Genomic DNA, 19,720 nt, shown 5'->3' on the forward strand with positions numbered 1-19,720 from the left:
TGTCAATGCACATCAATGCTTAACGAGCAGAATGCAATTTACTACCATGCATTTGGTTGACTCTTTTATCCAAAGCAATTTCCTGGGAATCGAACTGTTGACCTTGGCTACAGGAACACAATGCAAAGCAACGCAAATGTCAATGCTGAGCTAACACAACGCAATTTACTCCTGTGCATACTGCTGATACAGCTTAAGTTGCATTCCAGGAATACGTTTATGCATTCCAAGGGAATTAAACCCATGACCTTGGTGTTGCTCTACTGTTCGAGCTACAAGAACACAGTGCAAGTCATTGCAAATGTCAATGTCTAACGAGCATAATGCAATTTACTACTATGCATTTGGTTGATGCTTTTATCCAAAGCAATTCCCTGGGAATCGAACTCATGACATTGGCATTGTTCTACTGTTCAACAATGCATGTCAATGCAAATGCTTAATGAATAATTCAATTTACTACTACGCATTTGGTTGACGCTTTTATCCAAAGCAATTCCCTGGGAATCGAACCCATGACCTTGGCTACAGAAACACAATGTAAATCAATGCAAATGTCAATGCTTAGCTAACACAAAGCAATGTACTACAATGCATAGCTGATGCTTTTATCCAAAGCGACTTAAGTTGAATTCAAGGCATCTGTTCATGCACTTCCAGGGAATCAAACCCATAACGTTGGTGTTGCTTTACTGTTTAAGCTACAGGAAGTCAGGAACACAATGCAAGTCAAAGCAAATGTCAATGCTTAGTGAACACAATGCAATTTACTACTACGCATTTGGTTGATGTTTTTATCTAAAGCAATTCCCTGGGAATCAAACCCATGACCTTGACTACAGGAACACAATGCAAATCAATGCAAATGTTAGCTAATACAATTTATAATGCGTTTGGCTGATGCTTTTATCCAAAGTGACTTACATTGCATTCAAGGCAGGGAATTGAACCTATGACCGAGCTACAGGAACACAATGCAATATACTACTATGCATACGGCTGATACAGCTTAAGTTGCATTCAAGGAATATGTTTATGCATTCCCAGGGAGTCAAACCTATGACCTTGGTGTTGCTCTACTGTTCGAGCTACAGGAACACAATGCAAGTCAACGCAATGCAATTTAATACTACTACGTATTTGATTGCAGTTTTTAACTAAAGCAATTTCACTGGGAATCGAACCCATGACCTTTACTACAGGAACACAATGCAAGTCAATGCAAAAGTCAATGCTAAGCTAATACGATGCAATTTAGTATGCATTTGGCTGATGCTTTTATCCAAAGTGACTTACATTGCATTCAAGGCAGGGAATCGAACCTTTGACCTTGGTGTTGCTCTACTGTTCGAACTACAGGAACACAATGCAAGTCAATGCAAATGTCAATGCTTACCAAACACAAAGCAACTTACTACTACGCATTTGGTTGATGCTTTGATCCAAAGCGAATTAAGTTGTATTCAAAGCATATATAATGCATTCCCAGGGAATCAAACCCATGACATTGGTATTGCTCTACTGTTTGAAATACAGGAACACAATGCAAGTCAACACAAATGTCAATGCTTAGCAAACACAATGCAATTTACTACTACGCATTTGGTTGACGCTTTTATCCAAAGTAATTCCCCGGAAATCGAACCCATTACCTTGGCTACAGAAACACAATGCAAATGTCAATGCTTAGCTAACACAATGCAATTCACAATTCACAAATTACTACTATGCGTTTGGTACGCAATTTTATCCAAAGAGACTTGCACTGCACTTAATGTATGCATTTAATCAGTTTTCATCATTCCTTTGGAAGCGAACCCATGACCTTGCCATTGCTAGTTGCATGCTCTACTGTACACAGGAACACAATGAAAGTAGACAGGACTGTTGTTAACCTACATTTTTGTACAAAAAGGAAATGGCGTTTACTGAAATTACTTATTACTTACTTTAACCAGAAACATCTTTTTCAAGGACGTTACAAAAAAGATCACCATCAGTTCTGTCTAAAGAAAACCCCTTGTTGCTCTTTCCAGTTGCCTATATTTGGCAGCCTGTCACAATTGAAAGTAAGCAAGGGGTCCAAGTGTTACATTTCAATGGCTCCCTGGAGGCCCACTATGTAGGGAACACAATGCTGTGAGTATGAACAACTACTGACTGAGTCACTCGCAAGGAATTTCACAGATCTGTTGTAAGCAGATACGCCAGTCTATCCTCACAGTTTGTAATGCACAGGACTTAGTCAATGTTCAACTAAAAGCAGTGCAATATATTTGGAAATTACATTGTGTGTTAGTAGATGCTCCTATGGGGAATATGTCGAACTCTACAGTACATTCTCCCAAGAACAATCTGTCGAGGCATGGATTCTTGTTTTAACATGAGAGATCAAGCTACAAATTAGACCAGCTGCCAAAACTCCTTAGGAACTAGTAGGCTGATAATTGAGTGCAATGAATAATCGAGAAAACCCCTACAATCAGCCAACAACTCAACTCAAATAAGATTGAGCAACAAGCATGCGATGATATCTCAGCTCCATAACAAGACAGACTAAGGCTTAAGCATTTGGCAAAATGATTATTTGGTTAACAACAATTGGTACAATGATCTTATTAGCATTACATCTTTATTCAAATAAGAACTCTGGCAACTCTCAAAATTCTGAGAGTTGATGGTCTTGTATCTCTGCTCATCTGGACTCTGTCCTAAATCTCTTTTGGCAGCACTATATGCATTACTAAACGGACATCGAGACCACCAACTAAGCATGGCGTTTTCCACTCTTTAAAATAACTAGTGCCAAAGCAAGAAAATTGGCGTACCAGGATATGCCAGGTACTAAGTCACTGGTTCATCTCTAACAGTTGGAACATCATTAACTTCCAGCTTCCACTGAATTATACAATCACTGTCAACCAGATACTTATATAAAACCAAACTAAACAGCAGACATTGCAATGCTTGCTTCCTATTGGTAAAGCAACAAAAACACCAGTGGACTCACCTTTTCGCTTTTCACTTTCTTCATGGTCCTGCAGTCATTATTTTCCACTTCTTCTGGTTCGCTCTTGATAGCCAAAGGTGTGACTATTCCAGTGGTATCAAGGGTAATATTCCCTAGTTGCTCAGCACCAACAAGGTCCGAATTTTGCGTCCCCTCAAACGGGGCATTGCGTGCCTGGCCTAAAGGCATAACCTGTGCCGATGGGTCCTTTTCCGAGGGCACGCTCCCAGCTTGTACCCCTTCGTTTTTCTCCTTCTTGCTTTTCCCAGAACCCTCCTTGTCCTTTTTTCCACTTGGAACATTACGGGAAGCTTTGTTACTTTTATCAGAACCTTTCCCGGAAGGTAAAGTTGTGGAACCACTTCCCACGGTTGGCCCAGTGCCCTCGTTTTGAGTCCGTCCCTGGGCGTCCTTCTTGGCCCCATCAGGGGTCGAGGACTTGCTACTGTCCTTGGAATTCTTGCTACGCTTCGCTTTGGATTTGCTGTCCTTGATCGGCGGAGGAGGCACCGGGTTAATGAACTTGATGTTGTCCGGCAAAGCCGCTACGGCACTCGAGGCAGCAGCCATTCCGTCCCCGTCCTTGGTGCCAGACATCTCAAGCTTGTCTTTCTCTAAGTCGGCGTCGAGGTCAATGATCAGGTTTCCTACACCAATATCCCACTCATCCCCGCTGTCGTAAGTGTCCACCGCATTCGAGTCCACACCTTTCCCGCCTGCAGTGCCACTACTGAGGGACATCTTAGTGCCAGCGGCCCAAGCGTGCCACAGGGAGGTCTGACCTTCTCAGACGACTGAGGCGGTCGGGAAGCGCATTTACACAAGCCTCAGGGTCCTGTTGGTTTCCCCTTCCCAGTAACCCACATTGTTGCCCTGAGGGTAAAAACAACAAGAAAATATGTCAGAAATTAGGAAATGTAGTGAAGTACAATGCTTTAAGAACATCTGACAAGCATGCTGCTCTTATAAAACAGGTTTAGAAATGTTGACTTTAATTTTCAGCTCTTAAAGTGAATATTGTGTTTCAATAACACCCCATCAAGGTCCTATATAAAAAGGGTTTGCAAGCAGTACCACTGCACATGAATTACAAACACTTGCTGACTAGAAAAAACATTTTAGATGATTCAGGACAAAAAAAATACAGCTGAATCATGGTCACCATCAGTTCACAGTCAGAAAACAGACGTTGCATCATAACACAAATGGAAACACTGCCATTCGTCATTGACAGATTGACATCAAAGCTCAACAAATGACTGCAGGACTCAGAGTGACTCAAACATGCCGCTCGATTTGAGACTAAACAGCATTGCTATTCATTTCCTCACAAGTGAACATTAAAGAAATTAAGGATGTGCAAAGCTTTGTTTTCAAAACCAACTAGTCGTGGGTTGTCTGAATGACTGGTGGGTAATAAGGCAGCACTATAATTTGATTGTAATAATTTGAGGTCATGTATACCTGTCACAGCAACACCAATCAAGTGATTTAATCAGAAAACTGGGATCAATGCACCTTCAATTCAATGCAAATCTCATGGCACAAGTTAAAATTAAACCTTGAACCTGAAAAGCATGCTAACTTGATTTTAACCTGTCAACACTGCATTTACAATTACTGCTGTCACCATGCAAAAACCTCAGCAGCTTAAAAATGAAAGAAACTAAACATAAAATATGAACTCATTAGTCAACTACTGCTGTTGCATGACAACTTAACTACTCAGTCTGTAGACTTATCCCTAAAGGTTAACCACAGTGTCACACAAATATTCAAAACATGCAAACGTCAGATGTCCACTCCAGTTGGTTCAAGCACAAAAGATCTGATCCGAAGCCAAAGCAAACATGCACATAATGCTGAAAATGTTTTGCAGAAAAAACAATTATATTATACAAATATAAATCGCCAAATTGCATGCCAATTACTTGTAAATTTGTAATTTACAAAATGTAAACTTATTCTTATACAGACTGTAGTGATATTGCTTTAAAGAGGATAAACTTAAAGATGTAACATCTCAGGATTTTAGTGTTGTTGTACACGGTTAACATGCTAAATCTTCATCTCTATCAATCCTCTTAAAACAAGAAGAAAAAAACACTTCTTGTTGTTAAACACGTCATGCTGGTAAACTTTTATGGACTGGTCTGGAAGTTTTCATAACTGTTTATCAATATGCAGTTTACAAATTACTCAACTACTTATGTCAGTATTACACAATCAACACTTTCCAAATGTCACTGATCTTTGGGACCTTTAAATAGAAACAGTACCCTTTTTAATGTCAAAGATGCTTATAATCAGTTTTCCATTAACAAACGCAGATAACTAGTTCTGCTAAAAAAACTCTCCATTATTCCTTTAGTCTGGAACAGAAATAGAACAGACAGACGCCGATTAAAGGTCAAAGTCATTGCCTATAATACTCGAAAGAGGTCACATAAAAGACTGCACCAACCACAAACTGGTTTAACTGCACTACTACAGTTTGGCGGTTGTCTAATAAAACTAAGCGCTACTTAAGTTGAAAAGGATGAGTCCGGCTTTGAGCTGCGTCTTAAATAGCCGAGGAGACAGATGGTTGAATGAGAGGACACTAATCAGTGGTTTGCTGTAATCCGTCAGTCCACCAGGGAACATGGAGTGTGTCCTGCAGGAAGCTTTCCAAACGTCTGCCGTTGGAACCCAAGATAAGACGGACTTCCACTATCACAGTCATTCATCAGTCCCCTGCTTTTCTCGGCACTTTGAAGATTAAGAGTAAAACTTCGGAAGACGTAATTAAGGCCATAAATGCAGACAAGAAAAATGAAATGCCACAAAACAACATCAATGCTATTTAAAATGATTTCTAAGCTACTATAACAGCATTTTACCTCATTAAAAGTGGAGCTATTTGATGTTTAAATTAGTGATTCGACCGATATATCGGCCCTGCCGATATTTGCCTTTTTTTTTTATTATCGGCGTTAGCCAACATTTTTTTCTCTTTTAGAAGTGGGATGTTTATTTTGACGGACTGCAGGACTTTTATTTGGACAGTGCTGAACGCACAGAGCTTCCATTCTTCATACATATCGGTTGATTATTACTTCAAATACCGCTGGAGTTTGTCGTTTAGAGTTAAATAGAAGTTGTTCATTCATTGTTTAACTTCCTAAACAGTTAAACACTCTTTTAAAACATTGAAAAGCTTGTATGAGTGTCCTGACACATCAGCTTCTGACTTAACCAATGATGTGTTTTGGAGCAGGACTTTGTTTTTCTGACCAATGGAGTGTTTTTGGGAAATCCGTTGGGAAATTCATTAGTCCTATGCTTTCTCAAGACACTTTCAAAGTAGAACTTGGAAAGATGCCATTTTTGAAGGTGATTAACACAAACAACAACACTGAAATGCCAACAGCGATGTTATTTTAAAAGATTTCTGAGAACAATAACAACATTTTACCTCATTAAAGGTGGAACTACTTGATTTTAAATTAGTGGTTTGACCGATATATCGGCCTTGCCGATATTTTGCATTTTTATAAGTCATGACCATCAGCCAATAGTTGTTTTTTTTTAAAGAAGTGGGAAGCTTATTTTGATGTTGTGTGGGACTTTTAATTTTGACAGCGCTGAACACGCAAGCACCTGAGAGCACCAAGCTCCCATTCTTCATCTTTATCGGTTGACCAATACTTCAAATACATTTAGAGTTTGACTTCCTGAACTCTTTCAAAACATTGATCTGCTCATTTGAGCATCCTGACAAATCAGCTTTTGACTCAACCAAGGATGTACATTTTAGGGCGGGACTTTCTGTTTTCTGACCAGTGGGGTGTTTGGGAAATCATTTGGGAAATATTCAATCAGTCCCATGGTTGAGACACATTGAGAGTAGAACTTTGAAATAACACACATTTAAAACATTAATCTGCTTGTTTGAGCGTCCCTACACATCAGCTACTGACTCGACCAATGATTCAGGTTTTGGGTGGGACTTTGTTTTTCTGACCAATGGGGTGTTTGGGAAATCTGTTGGGAAATTTATCAGTCCCCTGCATTTCTCAAAACACGTTTGGTGTAGAACGAAGTATAAAAGTCTTTGAACAGTAAGATTTTTTTTTTTTTAAAGAAGTCTCTTTTGCTCACCAAGCCTGCATTTATTTGATCCAAAATACAGCAAAAACAGTAAAATGTTGAAATATTTTTTACTATTCCTGTGATTTTAACGCTGAATTTTTAGCATCGTTACTCCAGTCACATGATCCTTCAGAAATCATTCTAATATTCAGATTTGCTGCTAAAAAAAAATATATATATATATATATATATATATATATATATATATTAAAAACGGCTAAGTTTCTTTTCAGGTTTCTTTGATGAATAGAAAGAACAGCATTTATCTGAAATAGAAACCTTTTGTAACATTATAAATGTCTTTATCATCACTTGCTAAATAAAACTATTGATTTCTATAATGAATGGTAGAGTGTATAACGTTACAAAAGATTTTATATTTCAGATAAAAGCTGATCTTTGGATTTCTATTCATTCTTTCTATTCAAAGAATCCTGAAAAAAAATGTACTCAACTTTTTTTTAATATTATATTGATGATAATAATAATAAAAGATGTTTCTTAAACAGCAAATTAGCATATTAGAATGATTTCTGAAGGATCATGTGACACTGAAGACTGGAGTAATGATGCTACAAATTCAGCTTTGATCAGAAATAAATTCCATTTTAAAATATATTCAAATAGAAAGCAGTTATTTCAAACAGTAAAAATATTTTGTATTTTGGATCAAATAAAGGCAGGCTTGGTGAGCTTGCATGATCTTACTGTTCAAACACTTTTGACTGGTAGAGTATACTTTTAAAAAATGACCCGTAAAAAAAACATGAAAATAGAAGTCTGGAATAAAACCACAAGCTGAAATTATTTCTTTGCATAAATTGGTCACTAGTTAAAACATGCACACCGGTGAGCCGCTGCATTAGTGTAACTCAGCCCAAGTTTTTGACATTGCCAATAAATGTGAAAAGCCAAGCTTTACAAAACTCATTCACATCCCAACACGGCTGATGATGCAAGCGACTGTCACGGTTCTCACACACAACCTAATTAGGAAACCGAATGACGAAACGGCGCCCGGCACTATTGCTATAAAAGTGGATAAAAAGAAACCTTTTGTCTGTTCCCCATTCAAACACCGAAGGCAAAGAAACAAAGCTTTTGATTCGAGCCAGACAAGGACGTGCCGCACATGCTCCAGTTTTGTTTTTGATGTCGTTTGATGGATAACCAATCAATATGCTTGAAGAAAAGCTGTTTATTGAGAAGTGTAATTAAATTGCGTTTTAGCCCAGAAACACCACGTTCGAGCGGCACTAGAACAGGTTGTCCTTTTCATTACCCCGCCGCTCAGGTACTGCTGCCCTTCCAGGGGCCGTAAATAACGGCGCTAAACTAATTTAGCTTTCCCTGCCACATGCCAGCAAGCAGCGGGAGCGCTCGAGGGAGCTGAGCCGCCTTTCCACGCTCCCAACCCCACCCCGACACGACACGGGCCTAATTAACACAGGCATCCACCGCGGACGCCTCGGCTTGATGGAAAAACGTGAGCTGAAACTCAAACGGGCACTTGCCGAGATGACAGGATCGAGGATCGATACCTGTCTCGCCCCTGTTTGATGATGAAAAACATAAAAGAGCGAATACAATCAGGGACGGCGTGAAGAAAAACAACAAGACAACAAAGACGAAATGCAAAATCAAGAGCCGTTACTCAAGAGAACCCTCTGACCTGATTGAAAAGCGCTTGCGCCTTTGGTGCCAGAACAACCTCGGAGTTTTAATTCCCTCTCGGCGACTGAGTAATTGAGATTCTCGAATAAAAAAAGCGGTTTCAAAGGCTGCTGGAACTGACAGGCTCTCCGTCAGACTAAATCACAGCTCTTTCTGAAGAGCCCGGGCTCGGTGAAAGGGAGGGAAGCACTTCCCGCGGTTAGATTACACACTGCATCAGATGAAAGCGTTTTCATCTTCCCCTCTTGGAATTCTCCCTCGCCTTCTTGTCTTTTTCTTTCGAGATCTGTAAGTAGACAAGCGTAGGATTTTATCTCGCCGATGACGGCAGCCCTTTCTCCACTAGGGCCTGATCGGTAGGTTCTCGCTTTCGCTTTGCCAACCTCATAAGCCAATTCAAACAGAGGCCACAAAGGGAACATTTGATCCAACCCAGAACAGCTGTCCTGGGCCGGTCTGGAGGAGTTGGGTTGCCCCGTTTAACCGCACAGTAAAGAGGGTGAAATCCTACCCGCACTTGACCTACTGCACTGCCCTTAACGCTAACTCACAGTGAGGCGTTTGGGCCCCAGGCGAGCCCGTCCGGCAGATCGCACAGTCAAATACAAAGGACGAGGCTCGCAACGTATTAATCAGGGATAAGCTGCGGTTAATGCACGCGAGCCTTGCAGGAACATTGAACATTGAAGTTGAGCAGCATTAATTAGCCAACGACTATTAATAATTAACCTAGCAATGTGAGTAAGTAGTTGCAGACAATACATCATCCAGGCACATAAATTGGTTGATGTTAATACATTTTACAAGTATACTTTAGGACAAGCAAAATAAAGGTATACATTTTGTAGTTGTATGAGAGCAAAATGTATAAATTAAAAAAAAAAGTTGTTATTCCACAAACTTAAATACAACAATGCAATACTTTACAGTATTCAGTCAACATACGATAAATAAATGTATTAATTAATTATAAAAAAAAATATTTTTTATTCTAGAAACTATTAAATACTACAATATGAGTTACTATTTTACACAGTATTCAGTCAAATATACAATAAATAAATAAAATAAAAATAAATAAATAAACTTTTTTTTTAAAAGTCTGTTGACAAAGCTGTGGCCAATCATTAACATTTTATATATAAAAACATTAAAATACTTTTTTTTTTTTTTTCATAATTTCCCCCCTAAATTTGTAATGAGAAATATAAATGCACAGACAGAGAGACAGACAGAATGATAGAAAGACAGGAAAAACGATAGATAGACCGAAGGATAGATAAGTAGAATGATAGAAAGATCAATAGAGCGATAGACAGAACGATGATAGATAAACAAAACGATAGATAGAACAATAGATAAACAATGATAGAACGATAGAGTGAATAAACAGAACGATAGACATAGAACGATAGATAAACAGAATGATAGATAGAACGACATAAGTAGAATGATAGACAGAAAGATAGAAAGATAAACAGAACGATAGATAGGATAGATAGATAAACAGAATGATGGATAGAACGACAGATAAATAAGTAATATTATAGATAGAAAGACAGAATGATAAAGAGAACGATAGACAGAATGATAGATAAACAGAATGATGGATAGAACGACAGATAAATAAGTAGAATAATAGATAGAAAGATAGAATGATAAATAGAACGATAGACAGAATGATAGATAAACAGAATGATGGATAGAATGACAGATAAATAAGTAGAATTATAGATAGAAAGACAGAATGATAAATAGAACGATAGACAGAATGATAGATAAACAGAATGATGGATAGAACGACAGATAAATAAGTAGAATTATAGATAGAAAGACAGAATGATAAATAGAACGATAGACAGAATGATAGATAAACAGAATGATGGATAGAACGACAGATAAATAAGTAGAATAATAGATAGAAAGATAGAATGATAAACAGAACGATAGACAGAATGATAGATAAACAGAATGATGGATAGAATGACAGATAAATAAGTAGAATTATAGATAGAAAGACAGAATGATAAATAGAACGATAGACAGAATGATAGATAAACAGAATGATGGATAGAACGACAGATAAATAAGTAGAATAATAGATAGAAAGATAGAATGATAAACAGAACGATAGACAGAATGATAGATAAACAGAATGATGGATAGAACGACAGATAAATAAGTAGAATAATAGATAGAAAGATAGAAAGATCAATAGAGCGATAGACAGAATGATGATAGATAAACAAAACGATAGATAGAACAATAGATAAACAATGATAGAACGATAGAGTGAATAAACAGAACGATAGACATAGAACGATAGATAAACAGAATGATAGATAGAACGACATAAGTAGAATGATAGACAGAAAGATAGAAAGATAAACAGAACGATAGATAGGATAGATAGATAAACAGAATGATGGATAGAACGACAGATAAATAAGTAATATTATAGATAGAAAGACAGAATGATAAAGAGAACGATAGACAGAATGATAGATAAACAGAATGATGGATAGAACGATAGATAAACAAGTAGAATGATAGATAGAAAGATAGAATGATAAATAGAACGATAGACAGAATGATAGACAGAACGACAGATAAACAAGTAGAATGATAGATAGAAAGATAGAATGATAAATAGAACGATAGACAGAATGATAGACAGAACGATAGATAGATAAACAGAATGATAGATAGAAAAATAGATTAATAAGTACAATGATAAAAAGATAGAATGATATAGAACAATAGACAGATAAAGATCGATAGACAGATCGATAAATAGAATGATAGACAGAACGATAGAAAGATAGATCGATAGAATGACAGATAAATAAGTAGAATGATAGATAGAAAGATATAATGATAAATAGAATGATAAACAGAATGATAGACAGAACGATTGATAAACAGAATGATAGATAGAAACATAGATTAATAAGTAGAATGATAGAAAGATAGAATGATAAATAGAATGATAGACAGAACGATAGATAAACAGAATGAAAGATAGATAGAATGATAAATAAAACGATAAACAGAACGATAGAAAAAACAGAATGATAGATAGAAAGATAGATTAATAAGCAGAATGATAGAAAGACAGAATGATAAATAGAACAATAGACAGACAGATCGATAGACAGAACGATAAATAGAATGATAGACAGACAGAACGATAGATAGAAAGATAGATAGATCGATAGATCGATAAATAGTAGGGATGCACAATATTTATCGGACAGATAAATTATCGACCGATATGGGCAAAAATTACGTCATTTTTATTGCTCCGATAAATAAATGAAATCCGATCCGATAAAGTACTCTTGCTGGTAAATCAATCAATCAGTCTGGTTTATCTGAGATTCATCTGCTTTCCGAGTGCAAGTGACTGCAGCTGTAAACTGCGGTGACTCTCGGCCTTTGTCGCGTTCAATCTGTCATCATCTGTGTCGTCATCATCGTCTTTGCAGTTCCGGAAGTTTTTCACGGAGGCAGAGGAGGACGATGCTATTGCTATTTGCAATACATGTTTAGCAAGGATTCCGAGAGGAGATAAAAAGCCGTCAAGTTTTAACACAACAAATCTTATATCTCACTTCAGAGGTAGTCATCGCGGTGAATCTGTTGTAGGGGCCGTTCACATGTCGCGTCTAAAACGCGTGGAAAACGCTAGGCGCGCCACTTTCTCTTTCTTTCCAAACCGCTCTGTAGCCTGCTCTGCTGTGGTGTCTGCCGTTGCTAAGCAACCATGACCTGCGCTCTCCATAAAGACGTGGAAGTTTCAGCAAAGGATAAATGGATTTTCAGCATAAAAAATCGTTTGCAGTAGCTCTGTTATTAAATTTATTTAAAAATGTTTATTCCTGTACAGCTATGGTAAGCTGTTTCTCCACCTTGGCAGTGCTTTCAATGTTATTAAGGGAAAGGGTGAAGCTGATTGGTTGGTTCATATCACATTACCTGCATTGGGCTTGCGGCATTGTGAAAAGTTGAGATGTTTTTATCTCGATTCTGATGTTTTGTGTGAATGTGATGCACACATTCATAATATGATCAATAAGAATGGACTACACGTAAGCTTTAACGGACATTTGGACATCTGACGTTACTCCATGATGCACTTTTCATTTTTTCCAGGTTGACAAATGTCAAAGCATTTTATTTATTTAGAATTGTGGTGCCTTACACAAAAAATAAAAACATTTTTGAAGAGTCAGGACTGATGTTTGCTATGATTGTTTGACCCAGATATATAATATACATTTCATTAGTTTATCTTAGATTTTGTGTTCTCCATGGTGCACAAAATTATCATATAAAAATATGAACGCATTGGGTATCGATATCGGCCACAAGAAGGACTTAATTATCGGCTATCGGTAAAAAAAAATTTCATATCGTGCATCCCTAATAAATAGAATGATAGACAGAAAGATAGATTGTTAGACAGATTGATAAATAGAACGATAGACAGTACGATAGACAGAACGATAAACAGAACAGACAAAGAACGATAAAACAATTGAAAGATAACAATAAAACAACAGAACGAGATAATTCGAATTATAGAAAGATAGAACGATAGATAAAAAAACAACACTAGTAGTACTACCAAACTTAGTAATACCCTCCTTTGAAACACCACAAATATATTAAACCTAAGACAAAAGCTCAGAAACATAACACTAATCGCGGCGAAGACGTATGTAGCGTTTAATGCCACTATGACAAGCCACCAGATGTTAGAGAAGTTAAGCAGCACCTCAACCTATAAACATTTTCCTGCTCTGCCAAACACAGCCAAGCCAAATACTCAATTACAGGGCCAGGAAAGGGGGCTTCTTAACGAGCTATTTCTAAGAGTCTGCCTGCGGGGCCCGAGCGCTCGTTCCGCGCTAGCTGCCACACCGAGGCTCCACCGTGTAATTGGATTGTGTGCTTGAACTGCTGACTGAAATAGAAAAGTGCAGGAAGCTTCAGGTGATGGGAATCAAGCGTCCTGCGGGGTCAGCCAGACTCCATCTCAGCGAAATGTCAGGAGTGGCATCCGGTCTGGAAGCGCGGCGGGACTTCAATTTGCGGCCGTACACAATGTACCTGTCTGCCAGGTCGTCGATTACGGTAAGCCGAGTGTATGTAGACGTGCCCCGAAGACCTTGCCTGTGAAAGACCTTTAGCTTGGGCGGCTCTCCAAATCAGAAGCTCTTTTTGTCAGATAGCAAAGCTTTGATGCCACTCTTGTGTGTGAAAAAGAAACATCTCTGGCCTTTCATCTCAATTTCCCCGTCCTTCAATAAAGCAGAGAGATGTTTCACTCCAAACTCTCTCCAAATGCCTCTATGAACGAGTAACTGATTTGGCACCTCGGATGACAGGCCGCAGTACATGAAATATCTGGAAAGGAGATAGATAGAACGACAGATAGAACAACAGATAAATAAGTAGAATGATAGATAGAAAGATAGATCGATAAATAGAACGATAGACAGAACAATAGATGGAACGTTAGAACGATAGACAAAGATAGAATGACAGATAGAACAATAACTAGAATGATAGAAAGATAGACAGATCGATAAATAGAATGACAGACAAATGACAGACAGAACAACAAATAAGTAGGATGAGAGATCGATAAATAGAACTATAGACAGAACGATATATATAAAAAAGATAGATAGAATGACAGACAGAGTAATGAATATATAAGTAGAATGATAGATAGAACACAGATAGACAGAAAGATAGATCGATAGACAAACCGTTAGACAGGACGATAGATAGAATAGATAGAACGATGAACAGAGGGATAGATAAATAAGTAGAATGATAGAAAGATAGATCGATAGACAGATCGTTAAACAGAGCAATAGACAGAATGATAGATAGAATGATATAACGATAGACAGACCGATAGACTGACCTAAAGACAGATAGACAGATGGAACAAGATCAATAAGTAGAATGATAGAAAGATAGATCGATAGACAGATCGATAAATAGATCGATAGACAGATCGATAAATAGAGAAATAGATAGAATGATAGACAGACCTAACGATAGAAAGATAGATCGATAGACAGATCGATAAATAGATCAATAAATAGAGAAATAGACAGAATGATAGACAGACCTAACGATAGATAGATCGATAGACAGATCGATAAATAGATCGATAGACAGATCTATAAATAGAGAAATAGACAGAATGATAGACAGACCTAAAGACAGATAGACAGATAGATAGATAGACAGATAGAACAAGATAAAAAAGTAGAATGATAGAAAGACAGAGCGATAGACAGAGCGACTTCAATTTGCGGCCGTACGCGATGTACCCTTCTGCATTGCCTGTTTGGGTTCAGACGTCTGCCAGGTCGTCGATTACGGTAAGCCGAGTGTATAGACGTGCCCCGAAGACCCTGCCTGTGAAAGACCTTTTGCTTGGGCGGCTCTCCAAATCAGAAGCTCTTTTTGTCAGATAGCAAAGCTTTGATGCCACTCTTGTGTGTGAAAAAGAAACATCTCTGGCCTTTCATTTCAATTTCCCGTCCTTCAATAAAGCAGAGAGATGTTTCACTCCAAACTCACTCCAAACGCCTCCGTGAAATGGTAACTGATTTGGCACCTCGGATGACAGGTCCCGCAGTACATGAAATCTCTGGAAGGGAGCGCGAGGGTTTACAGCCCTCATGTCACAGATAATTTCCAGCCTATTCACAGAGAGGACAGAAATACTGTTTGTGGGGCACACAGAGTACCCAGGCTGAGAGGGCTGACAAGCTCCCAGATGGATTGAACAGGCTGCTGGGGGAGCGAGATCACGGTGCTACTATTCACAAGCGTGGTTTCCTGGCAAATTCAACAGCTCTCTCTTATCCTAGAGAAAATCAAGAACAGTTCACACAAACTTTCTGTCATCAACCTCAGGTCAGTTCAAACCCTGATGGACTTAAAACGTAAAAGGAGAAACGGAAATGAATGTTCACGCTGCTCTTTTCAGGACAATGTATGAAACACAACCAAAAGATGTAAATTAAACTAAGCTTCTACAGTGGGAACTATAAAATCCTTCAGTTTAATATTTTATAGAAATTCTAACATTAGAAAATATATAATTATGTTTGATCAAACAATTAAGACAACAATAAAAAATAAAAGTGTAAAATTATACTTTTAACAAAATTACAAAAACAATAAAAAAACTTTTCGTTTAATATTTCCTAAATTCCAAAAAAGTTTTCTAGAGCGGAAAAAAAAAGGTTTATTATTTTATCCTTTGCTGACATGGCATAAAATATTGCCAAAATAAAAATAATAATTTATTAAAACTGTAAGACAATTAAACCGCTTACAAAATGACAACTATAAAATCCTTTAGTTTAATATTTTATAGAAATTGTAGCTTAAAAAAAAAGATTTGGTTGATGCCATATCTATTATATATAATCTTCAATATTTCCTTCTTTCCCTCACTCTAACACTCACAAATAATAATAAATAAAAAACCTTAATTGATTATTTTTTTAGTTTGATGTCACATCAGCATCAAATGTTCAAGCCAGCAATAAAAATTTATAAAAAGAGTATACAAAAAAAAAAATACAAAAAAACCCCCTAAATTTCCACAATTTTTTTTTTTAATTAAATAGTATATTATTTTAGACTTTTTTGATATGGCAAATGATAAAACTAAAACTACAATATTTAAAAATAGATAGCATATTAAAAAAAAAAAAAAACTTATCTTACAAAGTAAAGTTACTTTCACCACATAAAATCCTTCATTTTAATATTTCATAGAAATTAAGAAATTTGCTTGATCAAACATATTCAAAGCAACAGTAAAAAAATGTATAAAATTAAACTTCTAAACGAAATTACAAAAACAAGTAAAAAAATATTTCCATTAATATTTTCAAAAAATACATTGTTTATTATTTTAGCAGTTGCTGACATGTCATAAAATATTGTCAAAACAAAGTGCATAAAAATAATAATATATTACAAATGGTAAAAAAAAAAAATAATAATAATAAAAACGTACAAAAACAACATTTTCCAAATGAAAAAGAATAAATAAAATTGTATATTATTTGAGATTTTGCTGACATGGCTTAAAAGAAGTAAAATGATAACATTTAAATAAAAGTACAATAAAAATACATATTTAAAAATATATAATATACAAGTACACTTCTTAAAAGTTAATTTTACTATATAAAAATCCTTCAGTTAAATATAATGATACACATTCACATTTTTTCTTCAAAAAACCTATTAATTTGAAATTAAACATTAAATACATCAAAACCACTGCTTACCAAAACAACTGTACCATTAAAAGCAAAGCCTCTGAAAATGACAAAACGACTTTTTAAAGTCAAATCCAATACACTACCAAGTCATCTGCCATAAACTTAATGTACAGGACAGGTGAAGTGCACAAACATGTGGGAAGTTAAAGTGTGCAATCAAGGCGTGACAACGGTCTATTGAAGTTGGAAACATAAAACAATGATTTCATGCCAAAGACGCCTCCGTTGACAAAGTCTGAGTATGTAGGCGTCACATTTGCAGTTTAGAAACACAATGCACATCATAAGAGATCGCTTGTTTTCTCTTAAAGTTTTACCAATACATTTCACCCTGATAATGCTGACATTGAATTTAGCTGAAAACGTTACGGAATGAAAACTGCTTCTACTTATATAACACTTGTTACTTTGGTGCTTTAACAATTAAACGTTAAACGTGTTCCCAAATAATGGTGGCATCTTTCATTGCATGCAAAAAGTGACAACGCAAAGCTAATTTAAAGTCCCGTGTAGGTCCTAATTTGAAGTAATTTGAGAGAGGTGTAAGTGCCACACTTGATACAAAGGTAATTGCTACAAAATAACCTCCGGCGAAGTGAAGCCATTTGTTGCCAAGATGGCAATTAAAGACAGTTCACCAGCGCAGGCCTAGAGACAGCGCGTCGACAGAAATCTACACCAAACATTGCAGGAGAAGACTTGAGTAGACAGGCTACACAAATACACAAGCCTCGTCTGACTCAGTCTTTCCAATCAGTCTTTGTTTTCTGAACACACATCATCAATCAAATCATTACTCCAATCAAGATGAGATCAGCTCAGGGCTTCAGGGTCAGATGCTTTCGCTATCAGCTAATTTCCAAATAAGGGTAGTTCACTGTAAAAACTCCCTGTAATTTAGCTTAATAGCAACCCTCTTGCTCCAAACGTGCATTTGTGCTAGAATGAGTCAGGATGGTGGATTGTTGAGGCGACTTGTTTATTGCGAGCTGTAACAAGTGAAATGCTTCAAATGCAACATGCATTTTTATGGGTTATAATTAAGGTACATTTTAACATTGATTCTCCAATGCAATTTCCTAAAGACTTCAATGGAAGCCAATGGGTTGAATGTATAAATTGCAGCTTCAAAGGGCTCTAAACGAGTAAGGAGTAAGGGTCTTATCTAGCAAAACAATCTGTCATTTTCGAAGAAAATCCAAATTTATATACTTTTTAAACCCCAAATGCTCTACTTGGACTAGCTATGCAATGCATGTTTGGACTTACGTAATCACATTGAAAAGGTCACTTATGGTTAGTTCTGTCTGTGTACTCCAGTTCAAAAACATAGGGTAGGTCTTATTTTCTCCTCCAACTTCAAAATCGTCCAACATCATTGTTTTACCTTTTTTTTTTTTTTTGTAAAAGGCAATTGACATAGTCTTTGCACGTTTGCTTGTAAACACTGGGTCAGTACCTCCGCCTACATCACAAGTGATTTTTCCAACGTGTGTCAAGATATATATATATATATATATATATATATATATATATATATATATATATATTAGGGGTGGAACGGTTCACAGAAGTCACGGTTCGGTTCGTACCTCGGTTCAGACGTCACGGTTCGGTATGATTTCGGTACAGTGGAGGGAAAAGCAAAACAAAAATGCAGAAGGCAATTAGATGTATTTCCACTCACATACCCAGCAACAACCGCTGAACAACGGCAACACACAGTCCTCGTCTTTTCCACCACTCTCTCGCCTGTACTACTGTAACTGACTGGAAAAGCGAAGTTTTCCCAAACTTGCGATCTAAGGGGCCGTTCGCTTTCTTCCTGATCAACAAAGCGCTCGGGCGCTTGCGCTCCGGAAGCGTCTGCCATTTCTAAGCAACCATCAGCTGCGCTCTAGCTCCAAGCCTATGCGTCTCCATGCATTGTTTCTTCTATTAGCGTCAAAATAATGGGGGCTTGACAAATCAAAGTTCAGGAAATCCCTGGACCACAATGATGGACCGTCGAGCTGACAAAAAATTGCAGAGTGCCAGAGAATGTAGACGGGCTCTGATAGACCGCATACATAGGCGGAGCTCGGCTGCATCGACGCCAATCAGAGCTTCAGAGCTAAAGCGGGGCTAAATATTAGCTGTCCCTAAAGAACCCGCGTATCTAACAGTAGTTCCGCATTTCATTAATTATTTTGCAGGCAAGTTTTTTTTTATTTTCATACCGTGTATTCTCCGTTTAAATTCATGCACCGAACCGTGACCCCCGTACCGATTCGGTTCGAAACGAATACATGTACCGTTCCACCCCTAATATATATATATATATATATATATATATATATATATATATATATATATATATATATATAAATAAAAGATTGTTTCGCCAGATAAGACCCTTATTTCTCAGCTTTGATCGTGTAGAGCCCTTTGAAGCTGCATTGAAACTTCAAATTGGACTTTCAACAAGTTGGCCACCATTAAAATCCACTATATGGAGATAAAACCTTGAATGTTTTCTTCAAAAACCTTAATTTCTTTGCATGTTCAATTTGTAAACACTGTCACA

At 37.1% G+C, this 19,720-nt stretch overlaps 1 protein-coding gene across 1 annotated transcript in view; it reads right to left on the bottom strand.

The window, feature by feature from the left end:
- Positions 1-2,844: 2,844 nt before the first annotated feature.
- LOC141301034 (zinc finger protein 609-like) overlaps positions 2,845-19,720 on the bottom strand; it is a 38,744-nt gene continuing 21,868 nt past the window's right edge. Inside the window, exons 2-3 of the mRNA XM_073831287.1 lie at positions 3,011-3,883; positions 2,845-2,898 (exon numbers count right to left, since the gene is read on the bottom strand). Coding sequence (XP_073687388.1) covers positions 2,845-2,898; positions 3,011-3,751 — 795 coding nt within the window. The 5' untranslated portion in view covers positions 3,752-3,883. The remainder of the gene's footprint in view (positions 2,899-3,010; positions 3,884-19,720) is intronic.

Source organism: Garra rufa, chromosome 25, assembly GCF_049309525.1.
Source record: "Garra rufa chromosome 25, GarRuf1.0, whole genome shotgun sequence".
NCBI classification, from domain to species: Eukaryota; Metazoa; Chordata; class Actinopteri; order Cypriniformes; family Cyprinidae; genus Garra; species Garra rufa.